The sequence below is a fragment of the Sorex araneus genome, chromosome 5, assembly GCF_027595985.1.
Source record: "Sorex araneus isolate mSorAra2 chromosome 5, mSorAra2.pri, whole genome shotgun sequence".
Taxonomy (NCBI): Eukaryota; Metazoa; Chordata; class Mammalia; order Eulipotyphla; family Soricidae; genus Sorex; species Sorex araneus.
The window spans coordinates 10937876-10955156 of record NC_073306.1 but is presented as its reverse complement, the minus strand read 5'-3'; the positions used below and the strand labels follow the sequence as shown (position 1 = coordinate 10955156).

General features: G+C 44.1%; 1 protein-coding gene across 3 annotated transcripts in view; it reads left to right on the top strand.

Annotated features, from left to right (window-relative positions):
* Positions 1 to 17281, top strand: part of DNAJC6 (DnaJ heat shock protein family (Hsp40) member C6) — a 164230-nt gene that overhangs the window by 119642 nt on the left and 27307 nt on the right. For all 3 annotated transcript variants that reach the window (XM_055138183.1, XM_055138184.1, XM_055138182.1), the window contains exons 5-12: positions 104 to 226; positions 8180 to 8313; positions 8988 to 9182; positions 10396 to 10513; positions 12400 to 12479; positions 14053 to 14246; positions 14345 to 14425; positions 15329 to 15748. In XM_055138183.1, the coding sequence (XP_054994158.1) occupies positions 104 to 226; positions 8180 to 8313; positions 8988 to 9182; positions 10396 to 10513; positions 12400 to 12479; positions 14053 to 14246; positions 14345 to 14425; positions 15329 to 15748 (1345 nt within the window). The remainder of the gene's footprint in view (positions 1 to 103; positions 227 to 8179; positions 8314 to 8987; positions 9183 to 10395; positions 10514 to 12399; positions 12480 to 14052; positions 14247 to 14344; positions 14426 to 15328; positions 15749 to 17281) is intronic.

Below are 17281 nucleotides of genomic sequence, written 5' to 3'. Positions count from 1 at the left end.
TGGTGATACTGAGAGAGAAGTAGCACTTGCGGAAGTTGTTGGCCTTCGACCTGCATATGGGGAAATCACTAAGGGGATTTCTTTCCTTTGACTGTGCCTTCAGGTCTCAGAATGCAGCTGGCCCATCCGGCAGGCCCCGAGCCTGCACAACCTCTTCGCAGTATGTCGTAATATGTATAACTGGCTACTACAGAACCCCAAAAACGTCTGTGTTGTCCATTGCTTGGTGAGTAAACTTTGTTGTTTTGTTTGCTGTCACTTGAGGTGGTTTTGTTTCTTTTTTTTTTTTTTTTTTTTTTTCTTTTTTTTTCTTTTTGGGTCACACCCAGCAATGCACAGGGGTTACTCCTGGTTCTACACTCAGGAATTACCCCTGGCGGTGCTCAGGGGACCATATGGGATGCTGGGATTCGAACCTGGGTCAGCCTGGGTCGGCCGCGTGCAAGGCAAGCGCCCTACCCGCTATGCTATTGCTCCAGCCCCCGAGGTGGTTTTGTTTCACGTGGCCAAAAGCAGTTCTTCCTATCTATGAGAGTAACATTTTCATGGAATAACCATTTATGGAGCCTTTGAACTTGGGGGATGTGAAGGATAGAAAAAATGAGGGAGGAATTTATTATTCTGCCTTCCAGTATGAGTAGTATTGGGAAAGGCAGATAGCTATGCACCCCACAAATTCAAAGCCTGTAGATTATACTGAGAATTTATAAAAGAGCGCAAAGCAGGAGCTGTGGATATACAGGCGAAAATGCAGTTGACAGAAAACTGACAGAGACACAGTGAGATATCTTTTCTTACTTTCTCTATTTGGATCAAAATGAAATAAAGGGCTGCTGTTGAGAATGGCCTCTGTTGGAAAGATTGGAAGCAACAAATGTTGGTGAGATATAGAGAAAAACGGACCATGGGTCAGTGGGAATTTAAATGGGTGTCTCCTCTGGGAAAATGGGATGGGCATTTATTTTATAGGAGAAATTAAGGTGAGAAATTAAGGTGGGGATGCTAGATGATCCTGTAGTATGATCCTACACTTTTCTAAGGGATGTGGAAACATTAATTTGAATGAGAATTTGCACAGCTGTGTTCGTCATAGCACTATTCATAATAGCCAAATCATAGAATTCACCTAACTGGCTGGCAGAACCTGGCTCCCTGAGAACTGGTGGGAGCAATATCTGAGCACTGAGCCTTGAGTAGCTTCCTAGTCCAGCATGTTAGTTATGGCCCATAATACAGCATCAACATTGAAAAAATGGTCTGGGGAAGTTCAAATTCTAAAAAAATTAAGATTGAGAAAAAGGTGGAGGGATGGGCTCTCAAACATTGCATGAGGGAAAAGCAAGCACGAAAATGTGTGAATCTGTAACTGTACCCTCACTGTGACTCACTAATTAAAAAATAGATGAATTTAAAAGAAACCCAAACTGTTGCTAGGAAGACAGTACAATGTGTAAGACATTTGCCTTGCAGGTGATTAACCTAGGTTCAATTCCTGGCATCCCTTACAGTCCCCAGAGCACAGACAGGAGTGATCCCTGAGCACAGAGCCAGGAGTAAATCCTGAATACCCTCAGGTGTGGCTCAAAAATATAAACAAAAATATAAACAAATGTTCTCCTTGGAATAAGGATAATAATGACAGATGTTTGAGGCATATTTGATCATTGTAACTCTTTATTTTTTAATTGTTTTTTGAAGAAAGTTTATTTGAAGAAATTTAATTTTTTTTTTTGGTCACCTCCAGCTTACTCCTGGCTCTGCACTTAGGAATTACTCCTGGCAGTGCTCTGGGGACCATATGGGATGCCAGTGATCGAACCCAGGTCAACTGCTTGCAAGGCAAATGCCCTACCCACCATACTATCACTCCAGACAATTGTAACTCTTTCATTCTATTTCTTTTATGGGGAATGAGTGTCAAGGTTAAAAGTAACAATGATAATTAAGACAAAGTTGATAGGTAGTGATCATAAAACAACCTCATAACACTTAAAAATAATCTGTACTCTAGACTAATTGTGTGATAGAATGCTGAGAGCATTAGTAACTTCTTGATGAAATAGGACGAAACATCAAAGAGTGGGGCCAGGCAGGTAAAGAGAAGACTTTTTTTTTTTTTTCTCCAAAGACACAGGGGTCCTGAGCACTGCCAGGAGTGACTCCTGAGTGGAGAGCCAGGAGTCAGCCCTGAGCATCGTCAGGTGTGACCCAAAAATAAAAAAAAAAAAAAACAAAAGACACAGGGGATTAATTCTGGAAAGTTGTCTCTGAGTATAAGGGGATAAAGCAATTCTTTTTTTTTTTTTTTGCTTTTTGGATCACACTCGGCGATGCACAGAGGTTACTCCTGGCTCTGCACTCAGGAATTACTCCTGGTGGTGCTCAGGAGACCATATGGGATTCTGGGGATCGAACCCGGGACGGCAGTATGCAAGGCAAATGCCTTACCTGCTGTGCTATTGCTCCAGCCCTAAAGACAAATTTTTAAAATAAATATTTGCACTGATAAATTTTAAGCTCTTAGAAAAGAGGAGTTCTTGATTAACCCACATACAAAACCAACGAAGTTTTTGCAATAAGACTAATAAATCATAGAGACAAATTGTTGAATTCCTACAAGGTATTTTCCAATTTCTTGTCATCAAGATGGAGAAATTTGGGCTAGGTTGCTGTATGTAAGGTTTAATTGTGGTTGAATATGTGCTTCCAGAGATAGATGATTAATTGTGGCATCCTCCCAGGAAGAATTTGCCTTTGGTTGCACTTTTTAAATCAACTGCTGAAAATGTCAAAATCAAGCTCATCAATTATTCAGAGTGGGAGGATTATATAATAAATTGGATATAAAAAGTTTTACAGATTGGACATTTAACAGAAACTAACATGTGAACTTAAATTTAGGATATATGTGAGGTCCTGAATCCTTATTCTAAATAGTTAAATCATTTGTCTATTAGTTGTCTGAAAAAGCACTGAGAGTTTCAGTGAATAGAAAAGTCAATAAGATCTTACAGAATGATTTAGCTTATATTCAAGCCAATTTGACCTGTGGTTATATTAATTAAAGCATAATGTCCAGACTAAGGAACATACTATTTTCTCTTTAGTTTGGTCACAGAGACTAAACTAAATGCATCTCTTATCTTATATTTCACCTCTGGGAAGCACATTTAAAATTGTTTTTGACAAGAGACATGAATAAACATTGTATTATGAGTAAAGAATCAATCCATCTAGAAGGCTTAACACTGACTAACATACATACACTAGTACTGTAGCACTGTTGTCCCATTGTTCATCGATTTGCTTCAGCAGGCACCAGTAACATCTCTAGTGTGAGATTTGTTGTTACTGTTTTTGGCATATCGAATATCAGGTAGCTTGCCAGGCTCTGCCATGTGGGCGGGATACTCTTGGTAGCTTGCCAGGTTCTCCGAGAGGGACAGAGGAATCGAACCCAGGTTGGCCGAGTACAAGGCAAACGCCCTACCTGCTGCGCTATCGCTCCAGTCCATATATATGTTAAATGAAAGAAAATCAACATGTATGCAACAGCTGTTAATAGATCCGAAGAGAGGCGTCAACAGCAAATAGATCCGAAGAGAGGCGTCAACAGCAAGTGAGAGCAGAAGGGATTTTAATATCCAGAGCTCATCCATGGACAAATTAAACAGGAAATGAACATAGAAACAACAGCCTTAAATGAGTTGGACCAGATGGGCTTAAAAGACATTTCCTGGGTTTCCACCCTTCAGAAGATGAATACATTCTTCCTAAGTGCAAACGAAATATTCCTGAAGATAAATAGCATGTTAGGATATAAAACAAGTATTAAGTAAATCATGGAAATTTAAATTATGTTAAGTATCTTTTTGAGTCTCCATACTATAATAGTAGAACTTAGCAATAAAAAAGAAATCTGGAAAAAACCCCTTAGTATATAGACACCAAATAGCATGATAATAATTGTTATATCAAAGAGGAAATAAAATTCATGGAAGCAATTGAACTATTGGAACACAAGGAACACAACAACAGCAATATAATAGGGGAAGTTCAAAGTAGCATAAAACAATCTTACAGTCTAAACTAGTGAAGAGGGGAACAAATGAAACTCAAAGAACAAAATTAAACAGAATAGAATTTAAAATGATACTTTTTTTTTTTTGGCTTTTTGGGTCACACCCAGCGATGCTCAGGGGTTACTCCTGGCTTTGCACTGAGGGATTACTCCTGGAGATGCTTGGGGGACCATATGGGATGCCGGGGATTGAACCCAGGTCGGCCGCGTGCAAGGCAAACACCCTACCTGCTGTGCTATATCACTCCATCCCCGTGTCTATGTTTTTAGAGATACTGGTCTATAGTTTTAATAATAATAATAATAAATAAATAAAATAAAATAAAAACATAGACACACAAATCCTCAATGAAATCTTAGTGACTTAAATTAGTGCATCAAAAGCGATGTCAAAACCAAATGAAATTTATTCAGAGACAGAAATACTTCCACATATCCAATCAGTTTATATGACGTACTACATCAGCAAAAAGAAAAAGTTAATTATGTGATGAGGGTCTGGGAGTTAGTACAAAGGTTAAGATGTTTTCCTGGTATGCAGCTAAGACCAAGACACTGGTTTGAATTCCAGTACCACATAAGATGTCCCTAGAGCACTGTCAGGTATAGCCCCAGACCACAGAGAGAGATGTGGTCCCTGAGCACCACTGGGTATGCCCTCAAAAATAATAAATAAATCTGTGACCATATCAATAGATGCAGAAGAAGAAAGATTTTGACCAGATACAACATTCACTTCTGAGAAAGAATTTCAATGAAATCGGGCTAGAAGGAAAATACATCAATATAGGAAAAGCATATACAATGCCCCACAGTTAACATTATGCTTAGTGGCAAAAATCTGTAAGCTTTTTTTCAAGATCACAAGACAAAGATGTCTGATCTCACCACTGTTGTTCAGTATAGTATTGGAAATTTTACCCAGAGAAATTAGACAAGAAAAAGTATGAAAAAGAATCTAAATTTGAAAAGGAGTAAAACTATCATTATTTGTAATGACATGATAACAAACATAGAAAACTCACAAGACTCTACTAAAATTGTTAAAAATAACACCAATATAGTAAAATGAAAGAATAAAGACTACAAAGTCAACATACAAAAATTATTGCATTTCTATATGCAAAACTAGAAGAGAAAGAAATCAAGAAAACAGTGCCCTTTTAATCACATAAAGAACTGAATGTTCAGGAATATACTTCAAAGGGGAGTAAAACACTTATACTTGGAAAACTTATAAATCACTGTTCAAAAACACATAGAAGACACAGGAAATAAGATTTTCTAAGTTCTTGAGTAGGAAGGATTAGTAATGTTAAAATGACCATCCTCAGAGTACTTTACTGACTCAAGAGCAATTCCTGTCAAAATTCCAGTGACGGGGCCAGAGAGACAGTACAAGGGGTAAAAGTACTTGCCTTGAAGATGGCTGACTCTGATTGGACCCATGGCACTGCATATGGTCTCCTGAGCACTGCCAGGAGTGGTACCTGAGCACGGCCAGAGCCAGGAGTAAGCCCTGACCATTGCTGGGGATTGTCCTAAATAAAAACCCAAAAATGCTAGTGACATTTTTCAAGGAAATGAAACAAACATAACTAAAATTCTGTGTGTGTGTGTGTGTATGTGTGTGTGTGTGTGTATCTAAAGTGCTCAGGGCTTACTCCAAGCTCTGCACCCAGGGATCACTCCTGGAAGTGATGGTGATTATGGAGTTTATATATGTGAAGTCCTGAATCCTTATGTGACTCCACCACATATGGGGTGGTGGGATTGAATCTGGCTAGGCCAAGTGCAAGACAAATGCCCGATCTGCTGTATTTTGAGGGCTAGCCTGAAATTCTTACGGAGCCAAATGAGACCACAAATCATCAAAACAGTCCTCAAAGGTAGGGGGCTGGGAGAAATACCCAGCAGATGGAGGCATGCTCTTGTATACTACAAAGCTATAATCATTAAAGAAGCGTGGTATAGGTGTGGAAATAGACACATAGCAACACAACAGAATTGAGAGAGCAGAATTAAGTTCTTTTCTGTATGGACAGTTCATTTATGATAAAGGGCTTGAACATTTATGGAGAAAGGAAAGTCTCTTCAATAAGTGATTTTTGGAAAACTACCATCTGCAATGATTGAAGCTATCACTCTTGCACATCATGTGCAAAAGTTCACCTCAAATGGATTAAAGACCTGGATGTTCTAGCTGAAGCCATAAAATCACATTGACGAAAACAGACAAAGCTCTCCATGATATTGACTACGGTGAGGTCTTCAGGGACTCGAGTCAGCAAGTAGGGATGTGACTCAGTTTCAGTACTTGTCTTGCATGGATGAGACCTTAAGTTTGATTTCTGACATAATTTGGTGGGTGTATAGAGAAAAAGGGAACCTTATACACGGCTGCTAGGAATTTAAATTGGTTCGGCTTCTATGGAAGACAGTATGGAGATTTCTCAAAATATTGAAAATAAATTTACCATATCACCAAGTAATTCTGCTCCTAGGTGTCTATCTATAGAAAACAAAACTGTAATTTATAATGATATATGCACCCTATATTCTTTGCAGTACTATTTAAAGTAGCCAGCAAAATGGAAACAACCCCCAAATCCCAAAGATAGAGGGGTTGATAAAAAAAAAAGCTGTATACACAGGGGCAATGAATATATGAGAAAACTATGAGAAAAGATGAACTCTTGACTTTTGCATCAACCTGGCTGGAACTTGAAGGGGTCCTGCCAAGTGAAATAAATCAGAATGAGAAAGACAAATACCAGGTAATCTCACTCAGATGTAGGATATAAATCATCAAAGCAAGGAAATGAAGGCAAATGAAAACAAACCCCTGGACTCAGACTCAGAACTGAGGTAACTAAAGTGGGAGAAAGTTGAAAGGGTAGACAGTATCTAGTGGGTGGTGGCAGAGGATATGCTTACTGAGTGAGAGGCATATAATTATACCATTGAATAGTCTTGCATACCATTGTTACCTCAATAAAAAAGAAAAGCTTTTTTTATGAAGACTGGAATCTGTTCAGAGGAGGTACATCACATGATGTTAATTCTTACGAATGTCAAATGAGGAAGAGTGAAAGCCGGTAGGAATTTGGGTTCTCCAGAAACAGAACCAAAGGATATCTATCTATCTATCTATCTATCTATCTATCTATCTATCTATCTATCTATCTATCTATCTATCTATCTATCTATCTGTCTGTCTATCTGTCTGTCTACCTATCTGTATTATCTATCTATAGATATTGGAAGAGATTTAGTATAGAAATTGCCTCATATTGGGGCCAGGGGACAAGGCCCTGGCCTTGCCTGCAGCTTACTCAGGATCTATCCTTGGCATCCCATATGGTCCCCCAAGCACCACCAGGAGTGATCCCTGAGCACAAAGTCAAGGAATAGCCCCTGAGCGTTGCTACATGTGGCCCCAAACCAAGAACAAACCACAAAAAAAGAAAGTTATCATATATAGTTAGAAAGGATAATAAGTCCTACCATCATGCTCTCTGTAACTGGAGACCTTAAAAAAGCTAATGATAGTGTTTAGTCCAAGTTCAAAGACCTAAGAACTCCGGGGTCCTGGAGTCCGAAGACCCAAGAACCAGGCGTATCAGTGGCCCAGAGCAGATGGTGGATGTCTCAGCCCTAGCAGAGAGAGAATGAGAGAATCAGTCTTTCCTTCTCCATTCTGTTCTACACAAGCCTCAACTCTACTTGCTTTGGTAAAGATTTCTTTACTGATTCACATGCTGATCTCCTATAAATGCCTTTGGACACATCCAGAAGTCATTTTCTTTAGCAGCTGTCTGGATGCCTTTTAATCCTATTTAGTTGTCACAGAACATTAAGTGTCATAGAGGAGTCTTGCAGCTGGGTCAGTGGTAGAATCTTGCAAACACGAAGCCAGTGAAGCTGAGAGTTTGATCCCCAGCATCTCCCATATGCCTGCATGCAATCCCAGAATTTCAAACAACTTTTAACTGAAAGCTTTCCCAGGTCGAGGATATATTTACTTGCTAATACCATCACCACCACTCAGAGTGGGAGGGGACTGATTGTATTATGTTTGCACATTTTCTTTGGCAGGACGGGCGGGCAGCATCGTCAATTCTGGTTGGTGCTATGTTCATTTTCTGTAATCTCTACTCTACTCCTGGCCCAGCAGTTCGATTGCTGTACGCAAAGCGACCAGGAATCGGACTTTCGCCGTCCCACCGGAGGTAAATCCAGCGAGCTGCAGGGGTCGCACAGACTGGGGGGTCAATTTGCATCATGTACTTAAGAAAACACTAAAGGATAGTATAGAGGATAGGATGTTAGTCATGCATTCAGCGGATCTAGTTTGATCTCTGTCACCACGTGTAGTCTCCTGAACACAGAACCAGGAGTAGACCCAGAGCACTGCTGGATGTGGCCTGCATCCCGCATGTTCCGAAAAAGAAAACACATTTTCAAAGATAACCAACAAACTATCTTTCTCCTTAGTTATGATTTCTTCCCTTCCTCCCCAACCCCCTTCAAATTGTATCTCCTTATTTTTCTGGAGAAGTACTGCTAGTCATAAATTTTGGAAAAAATGTAAAACCAGTGCTTGGCAGTATAATTTGCCTGATATAAATAGAAACTCCAATGTTGCTCTAATATAAAACTAATCTAAGACTCCCATAAACGTCCTCATTAAAAAAATAAACCGTTTATCATTTCTTAGCAAAGTGCAGCCATGCCAATAGATAAAAAGCTTTCTTAATTATTGGCTGCATTCTCTTTTGTGGGTTTATACTTCAGAGTGTTAACAGTAAAATTTTTTATCATGAAAATCATTGTCAAGAGCAAACTTCGCAGCAGAGATTGATTTTTTCTTCCTGTGTGATTGAATGGTACACTTCTGTTTCAGATACCTGGGCTATATGTGTGACCTGCTAGCTGACAAGCCCTACCGCCCGCACTTCAAGCCTCTCACAATTAAGTCCATCACTGTCAGTCCGATCCCCTTTTTTAACAAACAGAGAAATGGATGTCGCCCTTACTGTGATGTGCTGATAGGAGAAACCAAAATCTATACAACTTGCACGGATTTCGAGCGAATGAAGTAAGTCCTGACATTTAACTCGGTCAATGGATCATTTCCTTCCCCTGAAGACACCTTACTTTGAAGTGACTGCTATTTTACAAAGAGTGTTCAGCACCTCTGGTCATCATAGAAAAGCACGGCTAAATCAAGGGAGGATGTGGTGATTGTTAAACCCGGGACTGTGGGTTCCCAAGCAGCGAGACTGACAGAGACAAGAACACGATAATGCAAAAGCAGAAGTTTCATTCCAGTTAACTGGGGTCAGCTATCTCACCCACAGAGTGGTCTCTTGATAGTGACCCCAACTTCAGGCAGCAAGTAGTTTCTATAGGGTTTGATTACATAAGCAATAAATGCCTTATTGTTAAAGAAAAATCTTATTTAGTTACCAAAAAAAAGGTGTTTTGGCAAGTGTCTAGGGTAACTGTGGTTAGGCAATAGTCAAACAATAATTTCCAGTAACAGTTATGGTTACATAAGCTACTCATTCTTTTAGGGTTAACAAAAGACAATTTCTGGGGTATTGTGATTAATTGATTGATTAAACCCACTTGCTGAGTCCAGAAGCTTTCCCAGGTGGGTTTATGTTGGCCAGTTACACATTGTTCCATTGCTGGGAAACCAAGACTGTTTCAGTTCCAGGTCGACCTGATTTTTCTCACTTCTGCCGCCTGTCATGGCCTCAGTTTCACCCTTATAGTGATATGACAAAAGATGTCCTAGGAGCCATAATAAAGAACAGGTGCCAGTGGGGAGTGGCAAAAGATGTGATGATAAGGGAGTGGATGGTGACTTAAAATGTGCTGAGTTTGAGGGTGGGTATGGGACCCTTTGGGAAAGTGGCATTGCTGTATCCTGTATCTGATCTGATCACAGTTTTGACTTTCGGGTTCTCTCTTTCTCTGCCTTTATGATTATTTTCGAGTTCAAAGGCAATAGATAAGGGCTGTAAGTCTTTGAGAAAGAAGAGTATAGTTGAGGCTGGGATGATGATTGATCCGGAAGCCCAAATGGGATAATGGGGCAAGGAGGGTGTCAGACCAACACCAGCCCAGGGCAGAGTCAGTTTGCATCCCTGGCACTGGCTACACTCCAGATTTTTCTCAAGAAATGGTTTCTGGGTCCAGACCCAGGGAAACAGGTCTCAAAGTTGGAGCCACAGAAAATTGCACCTGTGTGATGCTACCGAGTTGGACTGTTTTTCAGTGTGTGCTTTTGTCTCTGTTTAAAGGGAATATCGTGTCCAAGATGGGAAAATCTTCATTCCCTTGAATATCACGGTGCAAGGAGATGTGGTGGTTTCCATGTACCACATGAGGTCAACCATCGGGAGCCGGCTACAGGCTAAGGTATGGCTTCAGGAAGTGATGGCATCAGCTCCTCTGAGCCCTTCACTATAGAGTATGTCAGAGCCATTTCTCTGTATCACTTTGGGCTGACTTAGCATTGTAGAATTAGAACCTTGAGGTTGCTCATGTCCCACTCCCTTACTCTATAGGGAAGGAAAATGAGGCCCAGGGAAGTTGTGACTTTCTAAAGTTTCCGGCACAACATTTTCAAAAAAGGGCAGCCCTGAACTTCTAGCAAAACCTGCCCTTTAGAAGCAGGTGCTGCTTTGATCGTGTCCTAGTTAGATCAGTGTTTGGAAACATATTTTCATTAAGAATGTGTGATCAAGTGATGGTATGGTTTTTTAAAATTGTAGTGGGATAACATCAAATACTGCCACTATATCATTATCATCCTGTTGTTCATCGATTTGCTCGAGCAGGTACCAGTAACATCTCCCTTGTGAGACTTGTTGTCACTGTTTTTGGCATATAGAATATGCCACAGGGAGCTTGCCAGGCTCTGCTGTGTGGATGGTTTACTCTTGGTAGCTTTCTGGGTTCTCCGAGAGGGATGGAGGCATTGATCCCGGGTCAGCCACATGCAAGGCAAACGCCCTACCTGCTGTGCTATCGCTCCAGCCCAACATAAAACACACCATTGAAAAAAGCACTAAATGCAGTTTTCTTTTCCTAAAGGTTGTTTAACTATTAACCTTTCATTCCAGAGTATTTCATCACCCCCAAAGAAAGCTGGCACCCTTTACCTGTCTTTGCTTATTCCTCCTCCTCCATTTCCCAGGCATCTAAAACTGATCTACTTTCAGGCTCTATGGTGTATATATTTTGGAAACTCCATATAAATGGAATCACACAATATATGGTCTTCTGCAAGTGGCCTCTTTTACTTAGCATAATGCTTTTGAGGTTCATCTTATTGTAGACTATATCAGCTCTTCATTCCTTTATAGGATCAAATTATATCCCTTGGTATGGCTGTACCAAGTTTTATGAATCACTTTATCAGTTGATGAGCATTGAATTATTGGTACTTTTGGAATATTTTTTTTCCTTTTTGGGTCATACCCAACGATACACAGGGGTTACTCCTGGCTCTGCACTCAGGAATTACTCTTGGTGGTATTTGGGGGACCATATGGGATTCTGGGAATTGAACCCAGGTCAGCCGCATGCAAGGCAAACACCCTACCCGCTGTGTTATCACTCCAGCCCCACTTTCGGAATATTTTAAGTAATGCTTTAATCATGTTTTCATTCATCAAATATTTGCTAAAGGCACGCGTTTTGCTAGTCATTGCCCAGGAATTTAGGGTTAACAAGAATAAGACTATCCCTGGGCCTGGGGAGCTGGTTCAGAGGACTGGGTCACATATTTTGCAGGCCCTGTTTGATCCCCCAAGCACCACCAGGAGCAACCTCTGATTATCCCCAGCTTCCCAAGTGTGTGTGACCCCCAGACAAACAACAGCTGTATTCCTGCCTTTGGGGAGCTCAGTGTTGCAGGGGAAATTTCCACATACAGCTCTCCTCTAGTAGATCAGCAACAGGATAAGATCCTCTGACTCATTTGTTTTAGCCAGAAAAGCTGCCAGGAAGGCATGATCTTTGAGGGGTGAGTTGGTTAGGGTGGAGCAGGACCATCCTGGAGGGATCAATGAGATGCATAATAGTCTGGCCATGGACCAATGAGGAAATGGCACCAGATTTCGTAGGAGAGAGAGGCTGGAAATGAACTGAGCCAGTTCCAGGTGGGGGCTGTCTCTCGTCAGTCACAGCCGGCCACGATTCAGACGAAGACACAGTTGAAAGAGTGTGACTCTCCACAAGATCATCTTGACCAGACTCTCTGGTCACTGACTGTGTGTGCCTCTCTCGTGTTCTTTCAGGTGACCAATACACAGATATTCCAGCTTCAGTTTCATACGGGATTCATACCACTGGAAACCACCGTCTTAAAGTTTACCAAGTGAGTGCTATTTAGGCCGGAAACCCTTTCCAGTCAAAGCCACGATGGAACACTGGGTGTCCAGTGCCTGAAAGTCATAGGTACCATGGGAGCTGTACCCCCAGAATGCTGTACTATGGGGCTATAAAGCGTGACTTAGCAACATACAAAGGCTGGTTACATCTCAGAACTTTCTGTTGGGTATGATTTGCTAGGAATGAAATAAAGGTTCAAGGACTTCAATGAGTAAGGTCTAAAATTGCATCCGAGGAAAGAGAAGGAGTAAAGGTATAAGACTGTAACCCAGTATATCTGTGTATCTTTTTTGAGTGTCCACTGTTTAATCCGTGGAATAGTGAAACATTGACCCTTGAGAATGCATGTACCAACTTTTGATTTTTGAAACTTTTTTTTATTGAATCACTCTGATAGACCCTTACAAAGCTGTTTATGATATGATTTCAATCATACAATATTCCAACACCCAGCCCTCCACCAGTGTACATTTCCTAGCACCAGTGTCCCCAGGTTCCCTCTCATCACCCCCCCCAATACCCCAACTCCTGTCTGCCTCTATGGCAGGTGCTCTCTCTCGCTCTCTCTCTCTCTCTCTCTCTCTCTCTCTCTCTCTCTCTCTCTCTCCTTTTGGGCATTATGGTTTGCAGTATTGGTGCTGAAAGGTTATCAAGAATATCCCTTTACCTACTTTTACCCTCAGGTCTTGTCCAGCGTGATCTTTCCCAGTTATTATCGCCATACCCGTCTCTTCTTTGTCTTACCTACCCTCAGCCCCACACACACTTGTGGTTAGTTCCAAATATTGACCAGTCCTCCTAACCCCTGTCTCCTTGGCACATGCTAACTCTTAAGCAGTGTCTTGGGGGACCTCTCTGTCCAGCTATGGATCTTTAGTTTTTTTTTTCTTTTTGGGTCACACCTGGCGATGCACAGGGGTTACTCCTGGCTCATGTGCTCAGGAATCACTCCTGGCGGTGCTCAGGGGACCATATGGGATGCTGGGAATCAAACCCGGGTCGACCGCGTGCAAGGCAAACGCCCTACCCGCTGTGCTATCGCTCCAGCCCCTATGGATCTTTAGCTTTATAGTATAGGTCTAGGGGATGAAAGGTGGTGGCTTTGGGTATGGTGGCAGGTGGGAGTAGGTGAGGTTGGGGGTGGAGTAGAGCTTATGGGCCTAGATGGTGGCTGTGGGCCTGTCCCACTATTTCAACAATTGACCGGGCCATGCCAGAGCATTCTGATATCAGCCCTGCCCTCTAGAACGCTTTCACAAGCCCTACTCTTTGAGGAGGCATTATTCTCCTTTGTTATCTAAATGAGAAAACTGAGACTCAGAGTAACTCAGTTAGAGATGGATTTTCCCTAGCGATGTGTCTCAGAATGACTGGGGCTCAAAGTTAGTCTTCAGACAGCCAGGGATGTGTGAGGCTCCCGGTCCAATCCCAGCAGTGCGCACGCTCACACACACACACACACACACAGGAAACATGGCTGCCTACAATGGTTTCTGCGCTGAGTAGTGTTCTGGTTCTGTTGTTTCTCACGGATCTCATTCTTTCAAATCCCTGCCTAGGCCAGAGTTGGATGCATGTGATGTACCAGAAAAATATCCTCAGCTATTTCAGGTGACTCTGGATGTGGAACTGCAGCCCCATGACAAAGTGGTAGACTTAACCCCTCCATGGGAACATTACTGCTCGAAAGATGTCAATCCCAGCATCCTCTTCTCTTCCCACCAGGAGCATCAGGATACGTTGGCCTTAGGAGGTAGGAGTCGTCTGGTGGATCTCTGCTGAGGGCAGCACCTTTGTGTTGCTTCTCACCCGCACCTGGTTCCTGTGTCTCACTGGCCTTTTGTCTTGCAGGACAGGCTCCAGGGGATCTCCCCCCAGACCACCCCAGACAGCCCGGGCAAGGTGGCTTCTTCTCCTCTCTCTGTTGGCAAGGTAGGTCCAAGCATTTCTTTCCCGTCACGTGGTTAGATAATTAAGGCCATGGCTCTTCTCTAAAGATGGTTCATCCCCAAAGTAGCTGGAGGCATAGCAGCAGTTAGAAGTCATCCCGATTCAACCTTAGTTTGCTCTCTCCCCACCTCGGGCCATTTTCAAACCAGGTCCTTTGAAACTACTTCACTCCTCTCAACTCCATGAACACTCTTCACCTGATGCCAAGGGAAAAACAAAACCAGGGGCCAGAGAGATAGTACAGTGAGTAGGACACTTGCCTTGCAGGCAGCTGACCAGGGTTTGATCCCGGGCATGCTCTATTGAGCATCACCTTTGGGTGTGGTCCAAACCTCCCCCATCCTCCCAAAAAAAGAAAAACAAAACCATTTAAGCTGTTTTGTAGGGCTGGAGCTATTGCACAGTGGGTAGGGCGTTTGCCATGCATGCGGCCAACCCGGGTTTGATTCCCAGCATCCCAAATGGTCCCCCGAGCTTCGCCAGGAGTAATTCCTGAGTGCAGAGCCAGGGGTAACCTCTGTGCACCCAAAAAGCAAAAAAAAATAAAAAAACTGTTTTGTATCACATCTTTCCTGGTTTTATGGATATGAATGCTATCTTCTAGAATCTTCCCTGGGACTTCTCTTTCCACTCTTGATACACAGAGAAATCAAGAAAAGACTCTTATCTCATGCCCTCAAATAAATATTATAAAACGTACAAGGTCCTCCACCCACACACTAACCAGATGTCCCGGGTACATCCTGTCCCCCCAAGGTGCTGCGGGTCAGTTAGCTTACAGCCTTGCCCTCTCTGTTTCTGGAGGGCGGGCCGTGCCCCCTCCTGCCCGCCAGCCGGGCCGTGTCCAGTCATTGAGACCTCGGTGGGCCTCCTGACCCCCCTCAGATCAGAAATCGGAGAAGTCCTTCGGCGAGGAGGACCACGCGGCGCTGGTGAAGCAGGAGAGCGAGCAGTCGGACGACGAGCTGCTGACCCTGTCCAGCCCGCACGGCAGCGCCAACGGGGACCGGCCGCACGGAGGGGCCCGCAAGGCGGGCAAGCGGCAGCCCGAGCCCGCCGCGCCCCCGCCGCCGCCGCCCGAGGACGTGGACCTGCTGGGCCTCGAGGGCTCGGCCCCGAGCAAGGCCTTCTCCCCGCCCGCCGCGCCGCCCTCCAACTCGGAACTGCTGAGTGACCTCTTCGCGCCCGCCGGGCCGCCGGGGGTGGACGACGTCTTCCACGCCAGCGGACCCGCGTCCACGCAGTCCACACCTCGCCGCGCGGCCACCTCCACCTCGGCGTCCCCGACCCTGAGAGTGGGCGAAGGTGACTCTCTCCCGGCCCCTTGCCGCGGTGGCCACTGGGACGGTAGGGGGTGGGCTGCAGCCTGGTGAGGGGGGTGCTGGAGCACGTCATCATTCTAGTGCTTCCGGTGGGGGTTGCGTACACACACACACACACACACACACACACACTCTTCCCAGGGCTGGATTTCATCATTCTGGTGCTTCCGGTGGGGGTTGCGTACACACACACATACACACACACACACACACACACACACTCTCTTCCCAGGGCTGGACTTCATCATTCTGGTGCTTCCGGTGGGGGTTGCGTGTACACACACACACACACACACACACACACACACACACACACTCTCTTCCCAGGGCTGGACTTCATCATTCTGGTGCTTCCGGTGGGGGTTGCGTACACACACACACACACACACACACACACACACACACACACACACACACACACACTTCCCAGGGCTGGACTTCATCATTCTGGTGCCTCTGGTGGGGGTTGCGTACACACAAACACACACACACACACACACTTCCCAGGGCTGGACGCACTCACCCAGTTGCACACACTCGGAGTGCTTCCGGTGGGGGTGGGGGTTGCATATTTTGCATCCTGCTCTTGCACACATACACACACACACACACACACACACACACACTTCCCAGGACTGGACGCACTCACCCAGTTGCACACACTCGGCTTAGAGAGTTCTTGGGCATGCAGATCGCCGTGTGGCTCACGACCTGGCGGGCCAGGGTGGCATACTTTGCCGACAGGCGTGTGCTTTTACAGTTCCTGAGCCGGTTCCTGGACCTCAAGAAGGTAATTCTCCCTCGCCCTGCCCCATCCTCGCCGCCCCACCCCCCTGCCCCCAATGTAGAATATACTTCTCAGTTTTATGGTGCAGTCGCTGAGCGAAGTGCACGGTAGTAAGATTTTTTCTTAAAATTTCTTTTATTAGGGCTGGAGCGATAGCACAGCGGATAGGGCGTTTGTCTTGCATGCGGCCGACCCGGTTTCGATTCCCAGCATCCCATATGGTCCCCTGAGCACTGCCAGGAGTAATTCCTGAGTGCAGAGCCAGGAGTAATCCCTGAGCATCGCTGGGTGTGACCCAAAAAGGAAATAAAAAACATGGGGGCTGGAGTGATAGCATAGCCAGTAGGGCGTTTTCCTTGCACGCAGCCAACCTGGGTTTGATTCCCAGCATCCCATATGGTCCCCCCAGCACCGCCAGGAGTATTTCCTGACTGCATGAGCCAGGAGTAATCCCTGTGCATTGCTGGGTGTGACCCCCAAAAAGCAAAAATGTTTTCATTTATTTATGATTTTTTAATGGAATCACTGTGAGAGAGACCCTTACAAAGCTGTTCATGATTAGGTTTCAGTCATACAGTGTTCCAACACCCCTCCCTCCACCTATGTACATTTTCCAGCACCAGTTTCCCCAATTTTCCTCCCATCATCCGTCACCCCTGAGAGAAGCAGATGTTGTTTCCCTGATCTCTCTGTTACTCTCTGGATGGCTATATCTTCGTTTAATTGGGA